The sequence below is a fragment of the Sapajus apella genome, unplaced genomic scaffold, assembly GCF_009761245.1.
Source record: "Sapajus apella isolate SASKATOON/1434 unplaced genomic scaffold, GSC_monkey_1.0 scaffold32, whole genome shotgun sequence".
Lineage (NCBI taxonomy): Eukaryota > Metazoa > Chordata > Mammalia > Primates > Cebidae > Sapajus > Sapajus apella.
Genome location: NW_022436972.1, coordinates 9,056,598 through 9,077,220, shown reverse-complemented (window position 1 = coordinate 9,077,220; position 20,623 = coordinate 9,056,598). Strand labels below are relative to the sequence as shown.

The 20,623-nt window shown below is 35.0% G+C and overlaps 1 protein-coding gene across 15 annotated transcripts in view; it reads right to left on the bottom strand.

Moving 5' to 3' along the window:
- Positions 1 to 20,623, bottom strand: part of NBEA (neurobeachin) — a 713,110-nt gene that overhangs the window by 234,892 nt on the left and 457,595 nt on the right. For all 15 annotated transcript variants that reach the window (XM_032294855.1, XM_032294857.1, XM_032294861.1 and 12 more), the window contains one exon: positions 1,061 to 1,185. In XM_032294855.1, the coding sequence (XP_032150746.1) occupies positions 1,061 to 1,185 (125 nt within the window). The remainder of the gene's footprint in view (positions 1 to 1,060; positions 1,186 to 20,623) is intronic.

Sequence of the window (20,623 nt, the reverse complement as noted above, 5' to 3'; positions counted from 1 at the left end):
GATATAAAACTATTTATCGACTATAATAAATTTTAAAAACAGGTGGCTCACTTAGAACTCCAAATGAATGAAAATTAATATAATAAAATACAAGTAATTGAAGAATAAAAGTGGATAACAGAATATATGAACAGTGTTCATTACTGGTATTTCCTTAGTGAATGTGGTTTATAAAATTGTGATATGCTCCATCAAACTTAAAGTTGTTATAGCCTTTAAAACTGGGCAAGTAGAACAAATGTTCCTAAGTATACTTCTTAGTAGACAACAATCTAAAGTAGCAGCATTTTTATTAAACTACAAAAATATTTTGATATTTATGATTTATTGTATAATTTATAAAGGACAATTTAGGGTACAGTTCTATTGTAGTGTGATAATTAATTATACTGTAAATAGGAGACTATCTTTTTCAACCTTCATTTGTAGTCCATTGGAGGATTGGAAATTTGAACTGGCACATTATAACAGGATTTTAAACTTTATTTTATTAAGATTAAAACATAAAATATCATATAAATAGGTTATTAATCAAACATTTTTAGTTATATATACAATCTGTAAATGCATACATAAATATATACTCACAGTATACACATGTGCATATATATTACATGTGTATATGTATATTAATGCAGTATATATGTGTGTACACAGAAACAAATTTATTTATAAATTTGTTATAAAATACATAAGTCTGAGTACAGGATAACAATATTTACTATGGGTCTTGGTCATTAAAGTTTAAAAGACACTGAAAAAGACTGATTTTATTCTTGTTAGAGGCTATCTGAAAGGGATGTTGGTTAATAACCAACTATGTGGAGTCTGCTTATCTCTTAAAAAGAAGTTGAAGGCTATAAAATATTATCTAGTCTGAGAAATACTGGGTTGATTAACAGTAAGCTAAATTATGCTGAAGGATAAAGCAGAACAAAATATTTCTGACTCATGACATGGAGAATATTAAATACTAGGAAAAAAAAAAAAGGAAATTCTCAACCACAAGGAGTCACCTCACATCCAGAAGTATTTTTGTGTAAGAAGCAGTGGTACTAACCATATTCTATTGCAGCTTTGAGCAATGCCTCAGCATGAGTGGAGCCAAAAGCGTTGCGAACAAATCGTCTCCTTCGACGAAGATCATCTTCCCAGTAATCCAAACGCCAGAAATCGTGCAATTGGCTGATGAGGGGGAAAAAAGTAATCTCTATTAATAACAATGCATAAGTGTAAATACATTTTTCTGTAAAACTGAAGCTATTTTGCTGGTCTCATTGAAAAATCAAGATAATTTTGGAGATATTTATATTTTACATTTGTGTGTGTGTGTGCATATATATATAGTTTCTCTACAAATGAAAAAAACTTAGAAACATTCTCATATTTTAGGCATTATAACACTCAGCTCTGCTTTTTGGCTTTTTAAAATTTTCTTCTTTCTACTAAAAACATTAATCATGTGGCATTTAGTAACAAATCCAGTATCAAATTACAAGTATTAATGATACAGTTTGCTTTCTTTTACACTGTTTTTAACAAGGGTTGTAAATCACAGAATATACCTCACTACAAACAGTTTACAATTTAATGACCATGGTTTCTTAATAGGCTGAATTAAGAAGTATAAAATATTGCCCACGTGGATTTGGTGGAACAATGATTAAAATAATGTGCTGAAATATTCATTGAAATAATTCCCTGCTGCCCACAGCAACCTGAGAAAAATGCAATTTTATCCATTATTAATAATACTGAATTAGAGCTGCAAAAATTTCCGGTATGTGGTAATTGTCTTGGTAAATTATTATTCTAATGCTAACAGGGTTCTTGGATGATTTTAGAGCTTTCAGCTAATATAAACCATTAACAACAACCGCCATCATTGGCCATCACTGTCTTTTATACTCTAAACCAATACTAAAAATCCAAGAGCTATATCAAAAATGATGGAAATAGGTCCACTGTATAATCTAATGAAAGATTTTATGATATAATTGTTTTCAATTTAATTTCAATAAACATTAATGATAAATACCACTGCTTAGAAAGCCAATTTTTCTGCATTTGGTAGTGGAGTAATACCCTCAAAAGAAATATTCTAATTTTCCAGAACAGCACTATTCATGAAACCATATAAAATACTTTCCTTGAAGATTTCATTTCATTAATTATTTTGATATTTTACTGTAGAAGAACACTTTAAGGCTGAATAAGGTAGGACCTGTGTATGTTTTGCTCATCATTATATTTCTAGCACAATGTCTGACACATAGTACATTTTTACCAATTACTCATTGAATTAAATTTTTTTTTTTTTTTTGAGATGTAGTCTCGCTCTGTCATCCAGGCTAGAGTGCAGTGGCACATTCTCGGTTCACTGCAACCTCCGACTCCCCGGTTCAAGTGATTCTCCTGCCTCAGCCTCCTGAGTAGCTGGGATTACAGGCATGAGCCACCATGCCCAGCTAATTTTTGTATTTTTAGTAGAGACGGGGTTTCACCAAGTTGGCCAGTATGGTCTCGATCTCCTGACCTCATGATCCACCCACCTCAGCCTCCCAAAGTGCTGCGATTACAGGCATGAGCCACCGCGCCTGGCCAAAACTTTTTTTAATTTCAAAAAAAAAAAATCTATGGAGTTTTTCAATGTATAACCATTGAGAAAAATGATTTCATTGTGAAAAGCATTTTAGATTTTATGGTCATATAATTTTGTTATCTGTAACTTCATTATAAAAACACAATAATATAAACAGCATATAAAAGAATTAAAATTGTGAGTCTTTGAAGTATACTTTAATGCGCTTATTTTTCCTGTACATCATAATTATAACTTAATTCTTCTGTTAAATAATGATTATTTGATGAATAATAGTAATAAATAGCATATCTCTGTAATTTAAAATAGGATGATTTGTATCCTTACAAATACAAACTATTCCCAGTAGTTTAAGGAAGACCTTGCTAAAATCATGATATATTGATTTCCCTTAAGATTATATTAAAATTAAGTAATTGAATTCACCCAAAGTGGCCAGAGATCTAATGTTATCTAAAATTTCTAACCATATACATACTTTCCCCTAATCTGTAAGGGCAGCTAAATAATTCTGGAAAGCATAAGACTCTGAAGAGCTGAAACCATAAAAATTCTAGAAGTTAACATTAGAAAAATTCTTCTAGACACTGGCTTAGGCAAAGACTTCATAACCAAGAACCCAGAAGCAAATGCAACAAAAACAAGGATAAATAGATGGGACTTAATTAAACTAAAAAACTTCCTTCTGCACAGCAAAAGAAATAATCAGCAGAGTAAACAGATAACCAACAGGGAGGTAGAAAATCTTCATAATCCATACATTGGACAAAATCTACAAGTAATTCAAACAAATCAGCAAGAAGAAAACAAACAATCCCACCAAAAAGAGGGCTAAGGACAGGAAGAGACAATTCTCAAAAGAAATACAAATGTCCAACAAACATATGAAAGAATGTTCAATATCATTAATTATCAGGGAAATGCAAATCAAAGCCACAATGTGATACCACCTTGCTTCTCCAAGAATGAACATAATCAAAAAAATAAAAAAATAATAGATGTAGCTGTGTTGGTGGTGAGAATGTAGACATTTTACACTGTTGGTGGGAATGTAAACTAGTATAACCACTATGAAAAACAGTGTGGATATTCCTTTAAGAACTAAATGTAGATCACCATTTGATCCAGCAATCCCACTCCTGGGTATTTACCTAGAGGAAAAGAAGAAGTCAGTATACAAGAAAGATACTTGTACACACATTGTTATAGCAGCACAATTCGCAAAATACAACACCAGCCCAAATGCCCATCAATCAACGAGTGGATAAAGAAAATGTGGTATCAGCCATAAAAAGAAATGAAATATAAATGTACAGATTTAAGTAGTTGACTGAACTCCAGACTGATAAATCCAAGAAGTCCATGCTAAGATACATTACAATTAAATTTCTGAAAACTGAGGGCAAAGAAAGTATAAAAAGCAGCCAGAGAAAAATGGCATTCACAGCAACCTGTATGGAGTTGGAGACTATTGCCCTTAGTGAAGTAACTGAGGAATGAAAAACCAAACATTGTGTGTTCTCTCTGTATAACTGGGAGCTAAGCTATGAGGATGCAAAGGCGTAAGAATGATAAAATAGACTTTGGGGACTCCGGGAAAAGGGTGGGAAATGGATGAGAAATAAAAGACTATACAATGGGTAGAGGGTGTACTGCTCAGGTGATGGGTGCACCAAAATCTCAGAAATTACCACTAAAGATCTTATTCACATAACCAAATACCACCTGTTCCCCAAAAACCTATTGAAATAAATTTTAAAAAGAGAAGACTCTGAAAGGTGAGAGAAGGCAGACTGGCTAAGGACCGCAGGACCTAAGGAATAACATACTGATGAGTTCTTTTTGCTTTGTATATCCCACACTTGGAGGCAAAGAGGCCAACAGCCCAGATAGATCAATGAGTGAGGACAAAAAAATTAAAAAAAAAAAAAAAGCCCCAACAAGTCAAAGGACCAAAAAACATCAGGCTAGCAAGACAAAACTTTTAGACAACTGCTATACTTCAGCCAAACATCACAGAAAAACTGTGTCCCCATCTGACCTATACCAGCAAAGGATGGGTGTGAAGCCCACATGTACCCTCATGAAGGTGTAATGAGATACCTAACACCCTTGCTGGGTGGTATCAGAGAAGGCCAAGAAGGCAGCCAGGACTTCATCTCTGCTGGCTGGTAACAAGGTTCCTCACTGACATGGAGTCAGTGGAGACCATGTGGAGAGTTTGGATTTCTTTCTAAATTTAGCAACAGTAATGGGGCATCCCTCCCCCCCCCAACTGGGGTAGTATTAGAGGAAGCCTACTGAAGAGTCAAGATTTTCACTGCTGAAAAATAGCAATGACGCTAGCCCACCAGAGGGCATCACAAGGGGACTGGGAACTCCCACCCCCATCAAGCAGTAAAAAAGAGCCCCGGACTCAATCACTGGGTTTCAGCAGAGGTCAAGTGAAGAACTTAGATTTCTACCACCACCTAGCAGATATAAGGCAGTGTCCCCTCCTCCATATGGAACAATGTTACAGAAAGTCTAAATTGAGGGTTTAAATAAAATAAATTATATAAGAAAAAACTAAGAAAAGGTCCAGGTTTCAATAAAATCACTTGTCATACCAAGAACCTGGAAAATCTCCAAGGGAATGTAAAAAGATCACCCTAAAATGCCAACATCAAAATGGCAGAGAATTTAAAGTAGCCATGTTGAAAATATGCTTCAGTAAACAATTATGAAGATGCCTGAAATGAATGAAAAAAATGCCCTTAGCAAAGAAACAGAAACTCTCAGAAAAGAAACAGAAGATGTAAAGAAGAACCAAATGGAAGCTTTTGAACTGACAAATATAATAACGAAAATAAAAGCTCAGTAGATATACTCAACAGCAGAATGGAAGGGATAGAGGGAGAAATCACTTAATTGGAAGACAGAATAATAGAAATTATGCAATTTGAATAACAGAAGAAAATAGACTGAAAAAGTGAACAGAGCCTTAGGGATCTGTGGAGTACAACATCGAGCATTTGTGTCACTGGAACCCTAGAAGGAGAGGAAAAAGGCAGGGCTGAAACAATGCCTGAAAAAACAATGATGGCAAACTTTCTAAATTTAGCAAAAACATAAATGTACACATTTAAGTAGCTGACTGAACTCCAAACATGATAAATACAAGGAAATCCATGCTAAGATACATTATAATAAAACTTCTGCAAACAGAGGGCAAAGAAAGTCTATAAAACAGCCAGAGAAAAATGGCATCTCATTTACAAAAGTAAAACAATTAAAATGACAACATATCTCACAGCAGAAACGATGATGACCAGAGGAAGTGGCAAAATATTTTTTTGGTGCTAAAAGAAAAGAACTGTCAACCTCAAATCCTACAGCCAATGAAGATCGCTCAAGGAATAAAAGAGAAGTGAAGATATTTTTAGATGAAGTAAAAAACAATATATATTGCCATCAGAGCTAGTCTAAAAGAAAGACTACAGGCAGTTTTGTAAACATGAGGGAAGTAACAGAAGAAACACTGAAACATTAGGGAGGAAGAAAGAACACAATAATCAAAATATGACTAAGTATAATACGCTTTCCTTCTCTTCTTCAGTTTTTTAAATTGTTTTACTGTTGAAACAAAAATTGCAAACACAGATGTGGTTCTAAGTATATGTACTGGTAATATTTAAGACAAATATAAATTGAGGAAGGCAAAGGCATGTGAAGGGTTGTAAAGCATCTATACTTCACATGGACCAATAGAATGATGCTACCAGTAGACTGATAAGCTATGTATAAAAATGTAATACTTGCCGGGTGCGGTGGCTCAAGCCTGTAATCCCAGCACTTTGGGAGGCTGAGGCGGGTGGATCACGAGGTCAAGAGATCGAGACCATCCTGGTCAACATGGTGAAACCCCGTCTCTACTAAAAATACAAAAAAATTAGCTGGGCATGGTGGTGCGTGCCTGTAATCCCAGCTACTCAGGAGGCTGAGGCAGGAGAATTGCCTGAACCCAGGAGGCGGAGGTTGCGGTGAGCCGAGATCGCGCCATTGCACTCCAGCCTGGGTAACATGAGTGAAACTCCGTCTCAAAAAAAAAAAAAAAATGTAATACTTAGAGCAAACACTAAAAAAGCTACATTATACTCAGAAAAGTCAAAACAGATTTTTAAAAAAATATTCAAGTAACCCACGGGAAGGCAGAAAGAAATATGAAGGGAAAATTTAAAAAAGAATTATGAAGGGAAAACAAAAGGAACACAGAACTGAATGAAAACAATAAAAAATGTCAACATTTGCAGGATACAACTAAAGTGGGACTGAGAAAGTAATCTATAGCACTAAATGAACATATTAGAAAAGAAGAAACATTTAAAGTCAGTAGTCTAAATTCTCACCTTAATATATAAAAAGCAAGTAGAAGGAAACAATAAAAAAAAGCAGCAATCAATAAATATCAGTGAAACTGAAAACAGAAAAATAGAGAAAAATTAACAAAACAGAGAGCTGTTTCTCTGAAAAAAATCAATAACACTGACACACATCTAAGAAGACTGACAAAGAAAAAAAGGAGACACAAATTACTAATATCAGGAATGAAACGGGATATCACTACTGACTCTGAAGACATCAAAAGGAGAATGAGTGGATACTGTGAAAGACTCTGCCACAAAAATTTGACAGCTTAGAAGAAATGGACCAAACAACACAAACTACCACAACTCACCCAGTGTGAAACAGATAATATAAACAACTCTATAACAATTAAAGATATTTAAGATATTTACTCCCCTTTCTCCAAACCTCCAGGATAAGACAGTTTCACTGAAGAATTTTATTAAACATTTAAAGAAGAACTAACCCCAATTACACATAATCTCTTCCAGAAAATAGCAGAGGAAAAAAATACTTCTCAATAATTATTATAGCTAATATCACCCTAATACAAAAAACAAAAAAAGTACAAAGGAAGAAAACTACAGATCAATATCCCTTATAAATATAGATACAAAAATTCTTAAGAATCAACGCAGTGTATTACATTAACAGCTGAACTAAATAAAATCACATGATCATATTAGTCATTATAAAAGGTATCTGACAAAATTTAGCAATGATTCACAATTTTGGAAAACTTCAGGGAAATAGGAATAAAAGGCAATTTCTTCAACTCGATAAAAATATCTAGAAAACACTATAGCTAATTTTATATGAAGAGTGAAAGTAAGATCTAATTAAACTAAAGAGCTTCTGCTTAGCAAAAGAAACTATCATCAGAGTGAACAGGCAACAAACAGAATGGCAGAAACTTTTTGTAATCTATCCATCTGACAAAGGGCTAATATCCAGAATCTACAAGGAACTTAAACAAATTTACAAGGAAAAAAACCAAACAACCCTATCAAAAAGTGAGTGAAGAATATGAATAGACACTTCTCAAAAGAAGCCATTTTATGCAGCCCACAAACATAAAAAAAGCTCATCATCACTCATCATTAGAAAAATGCAAATCAAAGCCACAATGAGATAACCATCTCATGCCAGTTAGAATGGTGATCATTAAAAAGTGAGGAAACAACAGATGTTGGAGAGGATGTGGAGAAATAGGAATGTTTTTACATTGTTGGTGGGAGTATAAATTAGTTCAACCATCTCATGCCAGTTAGAATGGTGATCATTAAAAAGTGAGGAAACAACAGATGTTGGAGAGGATGTGGAGAAATAGGAATGCTTTTACATTGTTGGTGGGAGTGTAAATTAGTTCAACCATTGTGGAAGACAGTGTGGCAATTCCTCAAGGATCTAGAACCAGAAACACCGTTTGACCCAGCAATCCCATTACTGGGTATATACCCAAAGGATGATAAATCATACTACTATGAAGACACATGCACATGTATGTTTACTGCAGCTCTGTTCACAATAGCAAAGACTTGTAACCAACCCAAATGCCCATCAATGACAGACTGGATAAAGAAAATGTGGCACATATACACCATGGAATACTTGCAGCCATAAAAAAGGATGAGTTCATGTCCTTTGCAGGGACATGGATGAAGCTAGAAACCATCACTCTCAGCAAAACTAACACAGAAAAAGAAAATGAAACACCGCATGTTCTCACTCATAAGTGGGAGCTGAATAATGAGAACACATGGACATAGGGAGGGAGGCATCAAACACCAGGGCCTGTCAGGGGGTGGGGGACAAGGGGAGGGATAGCATTAGGAGAAATACCTAATGTAGATGATGGGTTGATCAGTGCAGCAAACCACCATGGCACGTGTATACCTATGTAACAAAGCTGCATATTCTGTACATGCATCCCAAAACTTAAAGTATAATAATAAAAAAAATTTAAAAATTATTCATTGGCAAAACTAGAAAAAAAAAGGAGTGAAAGGCTGAATGTTCTCCACTGGGAATAAGGCAAAGATGTCGCTGTTACCACTCTTATTCAACAGAGTATGGAAATTTCTAGCCAATGCAGTAAGGCAAAAAAGAGGAAATAAAAATAATATAGATAGGAAAAGGGGAAATAAAATTGGCCCTATTCACAGATAACATGACTGTATGTAAAGAATCATGCAAAATTTGTCAAACACTTCTAGAACTAATAACTATGTTAAGCAAGGTCACAAGATGCAAGATAGACATACAAATAATAATTGTATTTTTATATACTCGCAGTGAATATGTGGACACAAAAATTTATAACACTAAATAGAAAGGTAATGGGCTATAACCTATTATATTGTGAGACCAGATGGTGGAGTTATATTACTTTTTTAGACTGCACCTCAGGTTATTCTGGGTTTTAATGCTTCTGATATCTATATCAGAGCTTTGTATTGTTCCTTGGCACTTTGCTCTTCCTTTCATTCTTTCAGGGGGGCAGCAGTAGAAATGAAGCCCAACATTCTCGTTATCAAAAAAATGTAGTACTCATCATTAACCAATGGATGAGTTTTACAGATTCACAAAACTCCTGAAACGGTCTACAAAATTTTATGGGATATGCACATATGTATTTTTGAAGGAAAAGTCTACAGTTTTATTAAATTTTTCTCAAAGCAGTTTTTAATAAAGAAATGTTCAGAAACACTGTTATTAGTATGGTTTGAATGTTTGTGTCCAAAATTCATATGTTGAAATCCTTACCTCCAAGGTGATGGTATGATGCACCGCAGCTTTTGGAAAAGTGATTAGGTCATGAGAGAAGAGCCCTCCTGAGTGGGATTATCACCCTTATAAAAAAAGGCCCAAGGGAGCTTGTTCGCCCCCCTTCCATCATTTGAGGACATGCGGAGAAGGCACTGTTCTATGAACCAGGAGGTGGTCCCTCATTAAACATCAAATCTACTGGTAGTTTGGATCATGTTTCTCTCACTTCTAGAACTGTGAGAAATAAATTTCTGTTGTTCATAAGCTAGTTTATGTAACAGGTAAAGCATCGCTAATCTGAAAATCCAAAATGTCCCAAAATCCAAACTTTTTGAATGCTGACAAGATGCCCTAAGTGGAAAATTCCACACCTAAGTACTTAACACAAACTTTGTTTCATGTACAAAATTATTAAAAATATTGTATAAAATCTTCAGGCCATCGTTGTTTTTAAACTTGGGTCCCATCTCCATTATATATATGCAAACATTCCAAAATCTGAAAAAAATCCTAAATTCAAAACACTGGTTCCAAGCAGTTCAGATAAGGAATACTCAACCTGTATTTTGTTATAGCAGCCTCAATGAACTAAAACATAGAGTATACAAATAATACTCTCTTTATAGCCTAATTTTTCTGATAATATTGTTTACCAGCAAGTCATGAATCAGGCTCTCCTGTAGAATAATATGTTCATGAAAGGCTTATGTTCTAACAGCATTGTATTTGGCATCTGTGCCAGGTTACCAATCTAGGATATCATCATCTGTTTTCTGTTCAAACTCCTTCTCATCTATTTCTTTCCGACCTTCCTTCTATGGTTTTCATTCAAAAACACATTTACTGAGCATCTACTTTGTGTTAGGAAATATTCTTAGTGCTGAGCATTTATTCTTGTGGTAAAACAACATCATGCATTTCCTTTCCTTTCATTCTCACTCACATGCTCTTCACTCACTTTTCCTACTGAAATTCATCAATATACAGGCACATAGTTTCTTCTGTTTCTTTAACTCAACTGCTCCTGCATCACTCTTTCTATTTTTCAACAATTCATTCTTCTGCCATTTTTTTCTGCAATGGGAGTCACTCCAGAAAAAACAATAGAAAATACCCTAATTACAATGTCTTTAAGAGTAACTGTAGGTGTGACTATTAATAATTTGTAAGCATGATCAAAACTTCATGTTATCCTATGATATGCCTTTTTAGTCAGTATATTCTGATTGCTCTGAGAGTTTCAATGAATGCCCTCAGTTTGGTACATAAAAGTACTTCTTTTCATAAAGGAGGGCTAATTTAGATTTCCTGTACTTGGGGAGTACCCAGTTGAACAGACAGGAGCCACTATGCTACTATCTCCACAGCTGCACGGGTAATCATGCTACACTGAAGTCTATTTGGATTTGCTAGCTTATACATTTATTATCTCATGTATGATACCTCCAATGATGTCAACTAGGAAGGTGAAAGTGATATCACATGATTTGTTTTCATTTATTTATTTTTTGGTCTTTATAACTTTGCACTATTAATGACTAGATTATATAGAAATATTGAGCATCATATATATTCTGTTCATGACTGTGGTTAAATGAGAACAGTGTACTATTGCAAGAAAAGAACAGATAAACAGTAATTAATGAAGGGAAGATTTCCAGTTAGGTTGTATTATGATAATTAATATTACTATTGATATAATGATGTTCATTAACTGGAACTTGGTATTATTTTTAGATAAATAGGCACTCATAGATTCCTCAATAAAATTTTCAAAAATTGCCTTTTCAACTTATGGGCATACACCTGATTTTCCTGAAAGCCCCCGGCCCCTCAGGAATGGTTGTTCTTTATAAGCTACAGGGAAAACTGAATTTACCTGGTGAAGCACTACTGGAAATGTTAACTGAATATTTGATATGTAGTAACAAAACCTATCCAACGGAACAGAGGAAAGAGTGAAGTAAACAAAGGAATATTTTACTAAGTACACACATAAAATACATGAGAAATTGAATTTCCCTTTAGCTACAAGAGTTAAGTGGAAGAGGAAGTCACTGAGGTCAGGACTTCTATGCATGAATTCTAATCCTACCAAGATTAAACAAAAAATAAATACTGAGAGTTAAAAATAGTTATCCTCTCCTCCTTCTGGACACATTTTAGAATTCTACTTTTCTATCACTTTGAACTTAATAGCGCTGATGTGACCTCCTCCAGCTAATATAATGTGAGCAGAGGTGAGACATTTCTAGACAAAAACCTTAAGAGCCAGTATACAATTTGCAATATTCCCTTCCCACCACTTTGGTGATCAAGAAAGTAGGCCAGTATTTACTGAGAGCTTATTGTGTTCTAGGTACGTTTCTAATCATTCTCCACCTATCTACTCAACCATTTTTCATTAATCCCTCTGAGATAGATACTATTATTAATTCATTGTGCAAATGAAGAAATGAAAGCACAGAGTGGTTAAGCAATGTGCCCGAGATCATACAACTACTTGGTGGCAGAATGTGTCCTCAGACAGTCTCACTTCCTGGTTTATGCTGCACTGCTTCTAACTGTAAAGAAAGCAACCAAGAAAATGAACAATCTGAAGGGTACAATATTGACAGCACCAGCATAGCTGTTTCCTACCTCTCTATAACTAGTACTAATTATTCTGGGTAAACAATAATAACTATGAAATATGTAGAGTACTGTATTTGTAATGTCTATGTTCATTCATCAGTCAACAAATACTTATTATACAAATATACGAGCCAAGCCATGGACTAAATACTAGGTATGCATAATGCATATTAGGTAAATAGCAGCATGATTCTGGCCTTTGTGCAGCTTTTGGTCTATTTCATAATAAAAACAAACTGATAGTTAAAATTTTTGACAAATTGAAGGAAAGAGATGATACACAATAATGAAAATGGGGGAACCAACTTGCTGTACAGGCGAATGTGTAAGTATATATATTAGAACACACTAATGAAACATGATTACAAAATATGTTGAAAAGACACAGTCTATATTTATTGGCACTGTTCACCATAAGAAAGGTCATCAGCCTTTTATTTAACATGTCTTGTGCTCTGTTCTTTTTCCCAGTGATATATAGTACCACAATGCTATGTGTTTCTGCATGCATGTGTGCACACACACAAAAATCTCTTATCCATAATATATCTCTATACACATACTAGGCAACTTCAAAAAGTTCATGAAAAATGTGTATTATGAAAACATTATGCATGAATTTCAAATTTTTTGCACCAAAATAAACTTGTACTAACTTGCTACATGTCTGAACAGCATATAGATTAAGGCACTAAGAAGGATAAGGCATCAGTTTGATAAGACATCAGTTTGAACAAAACCCCCATCAGAGCAACATAAATGCTGCTAAAACTGAACTAAGAACAAGTACCAAATTTATGGTGAAGTTTGGGTGGAAGAATGATAAAATCATTGACAGTTAAAAAAAAGTTCATGGGGACAATTAAATAAATCAGAAGTTTACAAGTTAGAAACTTGTATTTTACCCTTCTTTTCACAGGTGTTGATGGATAACTTTTTGAAGAAGGAACGAACCAAATGTGGTGGCTCATGCCTATAATCCCAGCACTTTGGGAGGTGGGAGGACTACTTGAGACCAAGAGTTCAAGACCAGCCTGGGTAACATGGTATGAACCTGTATCTACAAAAACTGAAAAAAAAAAAAAAAAAATTAGCAGGGAATTGTGGCACATGCTTGTGGTCCCAGTTATTCAGGAGGCGAGGCAAGAAGATAGCTTGTGCCCAGGAAGTCAGGTTACAGTGGCCTGTGTTTGCACCACTGCACTCCAGCCTGGGCAACAGGGCACAATTCTCTCAAAGAAAAAAAAAAAAAAAAAAAAGAAGACACAAGAAAGTGTTGAAGATGAAGCTTGCAGAGGCAGAGGCAAATAATCTACAACAATTTATGAGGAAAAAGTTAATCTTGTTTGTACCCTAATTGAAGAGGACCAATGATTAACAGCACAAACAATAACGAATACTGTAGAAATCTCATCTGGTTTGGCTTACACAATTCCGAGAAACTAAAGTTAAGCAAACTTCCTTGGATGGGTGCCAAAACCAATGCACCCATATCAGCTGCATATGAGAGCAGGGCTTTCAACAGAAATTTTAGACAAGTAGAATCAAGACCCTGAAGTATTTCTTTGAACGACTGTAACAGGGGATAAAACATGGCTTTACTTACTATGCTGAAAACAAACCACAATAAAAAGCAATGGCTACCAAGAGTTGGAAGTGGTCCAGTCAAAGCAAAAGTGGACTGGTCAAGAGCAAAGGTCACGGCAACAGTTTTGTGGCATCCTCAAGGCATTCTTCTTGTAGACTTTCTGGATAACCAAAGAATGATAATATCTGTTTATTATGAGAGTGTGCTGAGAAAGTCAGCCAAAGCTTTAGCAGAAAAATGCCCAGGAAAGCTTCACCAGAGAGTCCTCTGACATGACAATGTTCCTGCTCATTCCCCTCATCAAACAAGTGCAATTTTGAGAGAGTTTCTATTGATTTGGCTCCTTGTAACTTCTTTTGGTTTCCTAATTGAAAAAAATTTGTAAAGGGTACCCATTTTCTTCAGTTATTAATGTAAAAAAGACTGTACTGACATGTTAAATTCCAAGACCCTCAGTCCTTTAGGGATGGACTAAATGGCTGGCATCATCATGTACAAAAGTGTCCAAACTTGATGGCATTTATGTTGAGAGGTAAACTTTTATATTTGTTCATGCCTATCTTTTAATTCCATTTTTCTGTGAAGCTTTTGAAGTCCCCTCTTATATCTGACATATCTTAAACCATTGCTACTGTTCTGACTCTTGCCTATATATTATTGACCACTTCTTTCAAGGTCTTTTTTCTTTGACACTCTTCCATCCTCCCTTACCTAGGGTTGTGTATCATTATCTGGTTATTATATCAATTTACATTACAAATTAATTGGTGAAGTTCCTAAAAAAAGGCATCCTTCCTGCCTTTAAGAAATATACTATCAAATTGACACTGTAAAGTTGTAGTTCAGACAGACAAATCCTAGTTTTGAGCTCAATGTTTTAAAGCCAGGCTAGTTTGTTCCTTCTCCATGTGATTGCTAAACATGGAAGGAAAGATAGGATTCTATAATCAGAATTGCAAATACATTACTAAGATACATGACAACTTTTTGTCTATATCATTTATTCCCAGGCACAGCAGTAGGAAATAGTTATTATTAATGACAATTCTTGGTAAACTCCCTGAAACATTTTGGATTCACACTAGAGGAAGATAGTAATAAACTGCCAGTATCAAATCAAACAGGATTCCCAATTAATAATAATGAAACTTTAGGCAAAAAAAGCATGAACATTATTAAAGTATAGGTTAGATTGTATAAGCTATACTTAATAATTAGAAAAGTTTATTATCAACACTCAAATAAAGACATGAAAAAGAAAGTGGGTAGGAAAGTAAACATTTTGTCTAAAATTTTATTTCTGGTATGTGTTTCTTTTACGTAGTTAATACTTCATTAAGCTGCAGCCCTCTCTATACTTCCCTCTGCTGTTTCTGCTACCTTCAGCCTTCCTTTTCCCCTGGATTTCTCACTGCAGCAATAATATATTTTACTTTTTGGCATCACTTTTACTCCAAATTTACTTATCTGTCAGAAAGAGAAAAGGGTAGAGTCATTTGGTTAAAGTGTGATAACATATCATTAGTTACATAATATAAAAATATAAAACATCTAGGCATAAAATACAGTGTACAAGTAAATTCTTCACTTACAGTAAACTTTGAAATATGTTAATGTTACACAGTAGTTTTCTAACTTTTATTTTAAGTTCAGGGGTACATGTGCAGGTTTGTTACATAGGTAAACTTGTGTCATGGGGGTTTGTTGTACAGATTATTTCATCACGCAGGTATTAAGCCTAGTACCCATTTGTTATTTTTCCTGATCCTCTCTGTCCTCCCACCCTCCACTCTCAGATGGGCCCCAGTGTGTGTCATTCTCCTCTATGTGTCTGTGTGTTCTCATTATTTAGCCTTCACTTATAAGTGAGAACATGTGGTGTTTGATTTTCTTTCCCTGTTAGTTTGCTAAGGATAATGGCCTCCAGCTCCATCAACGTCCCTGCAAAAGACACAATCTTATTATTTTTATGAATGCATAGTATTCCATGGTGTATATGTACCACATTTTCTTTATCTAGCCTATCATTGATAGGTATTTTGATTGATTCCATATCTTTGCTATTGTGAACAGTGCTGCAATGAACATATGCATGCATGTGTCTTTATAACAGAATGATCTGTATTCCTTTGGGTATATACCCAGTTAATGGGATTGCTGGATCTAATGGTATTTCTGTCTTCAGGTTTTTCAGGAATTGCTACACTGTCTTTCACAATGGTTTAACTGACTTACACTCCCATGAACAGTGTATATATGTTCCTTTTTCTCCACAACCTCATCAGCATCTGTTGTTTTTGACTTTTTAATAACAGCCATATCCTGACTGGTGTGAGATGGTGTCTCATTGTGGTTCTGATTTGCATTTCTCCTATGATCAGTGATATTGAACTTTTCTTCATATGATTGTTGGCTGTGTATATGTCTTCTTTTGAAAAGTGTCTGTTCATGTTCTTTGCCCATTTTTAAAATTGACATGTTTGTTTCTTGCTTGTAAATTTGTTTAAGTTCCTTACAGATTCTGGATGAGATCTTTGTCTGACGCATAGTTTGCAAAAATTTTCTCCTATTCTGTAGGTTATCTGTTTGGTCTACTGATAGATTCTTCTGTGGTGCAGAAGCTCTTTAAGCAGATCCCATTTGTCAATTTTTGCTTTTGTTGCAACTGCTTTGGTGTCTTTGTCATGAAATCTTTGCCCATGCCTATGTCCTGAATGGTACTGCCTAGGTTGTCTTCCAGGGTTTTTTATAGTTTGGGGTTTTATATTTAAGTCTTTAATCCATCTTGAGTTTATTTTACATATGGTGGAAGGAAAGGGTCCAGTTTCAATCTTCTGCATATGGCTAGCCAGTTATCTCAGCACCATTTATTGAATAGAAAATCCTTTTTCCATTGCTTGCTTTTGTCAAATTTGTCAAAGATCCAATAGTTGTAGGTGTCTGGTCTTATTTCTAGGTTCTGCATTCTGTTCCATTGGTCTCTGTGTCTGTCTTTGTACCCACTAAGCTGTTTTGGTTACTGTAGCCCTGTAGTATATTTTGAAGTTGGGTAGCATGATACCTCCAGCTTTACTCTTTTTGCTTATGATTACCTAGTCTATTTGGACTTTTTTTGGTCCTATATAATTTTTTTTTTTTTGCTGGGGGGGGCTGTAACACCCGGGGGGGGGGCCCACTGTCACCACCCCCGAGGGGGCAAAGGATGAGGCCCGCTGAGCCACCTTCCCCACCAGTCCTATATAAATTTTAAAATAGTTTTTTTCTACTTCTGTGAAGAATCTAAATGGATAATAGGAATAGCATTAAATCTCTAAATTGCTTTGGTCGGTATGGTCATTTTAATGACATTGATTCTTCCTATCCAAGAGCATGGAATGTTTTTCCATTTATTTGTGTCATCTATGATTTCTTTCAGCAGTGGTTTGTAGCTCTCCTCATATAGATCTTCTACCTCCCTAATTAGCTGTATTCCTAGGTAGTTGATTCTTTTTGTGGCAACTGTGAATGGGAGTTCAATCCTGATTTGGCTCTTAGCTTGACTGTTGATGATGTATAGAAATGCTAGTGATTTTAATATTATGCACTAATTTTTAAAGAGGGGGGTATATTTATACCAGAAGTGTTACGGTAAACAGACACACGCGTTTTTTATAAAGGGCAGAGCAAATAATTAAAGAGGAAGTCTTTATTCTGTCCTTAAAATAATTAATCCTATCAGAGGCTTATAGCCTTTTTTTTTTCTTTGAGCAGTGGTTTGTAGCTCTCCTCATATAGATCTTTCAGATCTCAGAAAGATATTCTGAGAAGAGTATTAGATGTCATTATATTTTATTATTTAATCTGTGTTTTATTTTGCTTTTTTCAGGAAAAGCAGTTTTTTTAAGAACAAAAAAATTAGCTATTGCTTTTTGTCTCTTAGGTATAATATCACTTCCTATAAGCCTAATTTTCTGGTATCTGAAGGAATAAAGTTGTTTTATAGTCTTTTAGGGATAATTTCAATGTGATAACCATAGATTAAAAAAAAATGCGCTGGGTGCAGTAACTCATGCCTGTAATCCTAGCACTTTGGAGGCTGAGGCAGGTAGATCACTGGAGGTCAGGAGTTCAAGACAAGCCTGGCCAACATGGTGAAACCCTGTCTCTATTGAAAAAATACAAAAATTAGCCAGGTGTGGTGGTGGGTGCCTGTAATCCCAGCCACTCAGGAGGCAGCCTAGGAGGCAGAGGTTGCAATGAGTTGACAATGCACCATTGCACTTCAGCCTGGGCAACAGAGCGATACCTTGTTGAAAGGAAGGAAGGAAGGAAGGGAGGGAGGGAGGGAGGGAAGAAAGGAACAAAGGAAGGAAGGAAGAAAAGGAAGGAAGGAAGGGAGGGAGGGAAGAAAGGAACAAAGGAAGGAAGAAAAGAAGGAAGGAAGGAAGGAAGGAAGGAAGGAAGGAAGGAAGGAAGGAAGGAAAGTAAGAAAGAATAAAAAAGTCCATAAGCATCTGATCACGTTCCGTATGCAACTGTAAGACATAAGTGTGTTGTCCAGGAAACTGAGCTCAACTCTCGTAAAATATTTATTCACAATATGTATAAAATCTGAATTTCAACTAAAGGAACAAAATTAACAATTGAGTGTTCAGACAGAGCAGAAGAGTTGTGGTTCTTGAGCTTTCCTTAATCTATGACTAAAAAGGAAGAGCCACTCCACTAGAGCACTGCCAACTCTTCCAGTGATGGTTAAATTTCTTAAAGGTCACCAGGTATGATCCTACATAAGGGATTTGACTGAAACCTGGATGGAATTGAAGACCATTATTCTAAGTGAAGTCACTCAGGAATGGAAAACCAAACATCCTACATTCTCACTCATAAGTGGGAGATGAGCTATGATGACACAAAGGCATAAGAATGATACAATGGACTTTAGGGACTCAAAGAAAAGATGGGAAGGGGTGAGGAATAAAAGACTACAAATTGGCTACAGTGTACGCTGCTCAGGTGATGGGTGCACCAAAATCTCCAACTCACCACTAAAGAACTTATTAATGTAACCCAACACCACCTGTTCCCTCAAAAACCTATTAAAAAACAAACAAACAAAGATTTGGCTGAGGTGGATGGAAGGTTTCAAAGGTGAAAACATTTAAGGAGAAATTTAGTATATTGAGTATATTTTTTAACTTTGTTAACATGAAGGAAAAAAGTGGCTTCAAATATTTGAAACAATTAAACAAGAAGGCAGGGCTGGAGAGTGAAGACGAGAAATAATTTGTTTTTAGCTTTATTGAATAAGCTCTCTATTACCACAAATGTGGAACTGCATTTTCAGACTTTGCATCTTTAAAAAGTTCTTCTTCTGATTCAGCCTTTTTTTCTCTGGGGGCGGCAGGGGCAGGAATAGCATACAAACCTTTTTAGACTCTTTTTCTTTTCTGCCAGTAGAGCTAGACTGTCAGTTTAAAGCAATCTTAGGGTCGAGATAATTACTTTAATCTTAATTAACAAAATTGTAAAATTACTTGTGAAACATCTAATTCTACTGAGCAATTACCACACTTGGAAGAAAGTAGGCATTCTTTCATCTTAATAATTACTGCTATATTGAATAGGCTTACATATTTTTATAAATTGTAATTAAAAATTCTTCCCCATGAGACTTCAAAATTTGATTACTGTTAGAAATCCCAGAGAAAAGGACTCACTTTCAGAAATATCCTTATGCTAAATTGTACAATTGTCAATTATTAGGAAACTACGTCTATCACTGCAAAATCAATGTTTTTTAAATCTCATAAAATATTTCATATTAAAGATGTCTTATTAGCTATATCACATTTACAAGCCTGGTGTTAAAACTGTTAAGTTTATGATTTTTGCTACTGCAATTCTCTAAACCTCAGTTATTTCATTCATAAAATAGGGATAAGTAAAACCGATTTTATAAAACTGATGGAAGGAATATATGCAAAGTGTTTAGCCCAGTTCCTGGCACATATAAGTAAGCAGCATGAGCCAGTCTACTAAGATATGAGTTCAAATCTCAGCCCTGCCACGTGCTAGGTAAATGACATCTCTGAGTATTCATTTCTCATCCATATGGATGTAGTAAGATCTTATAATGCTCTTTTCCTAGTGCTTGCCATGAGTTCACCAATGAATGGTAATTATATCAACTGTCACACAAACTAAAGTATATGTATTTTTGCATTTCTATTTCTACAATATATTTTCAAAAAATCTGAATGTTTCTTTCCAAACATACGAATTTTTAGTGCAGTATTTACTGAAGTGATAGAAATACTGAAGTAAATTTCCTATCCTGCTTCTCAGGGTCCAGAGTACCCTCTTTCCAGTATCATCTCTCCTACTGCATGATTTACAATCTTTACCCCTTTCTGACTATTTCCTCCAATCGTGCGTTCTTCATTCCTAGTTCTATGGTATTCTTATCATTAAAAGGTTAATGCTTATTGAATTGGCAATTAATTGTGTATTCTTCTTTGATGTATTTCTAATGTTTCTAATATTTACTTTGTATCACATGCCATTCCTCTCTCTAAAATACTCTTGCTTGTAAATTTGGCAATTAATCATTGTATTTTTCTTTTTTGGATCTCAACTGTTCATTTCGCGCCTCATGCATTTTATAC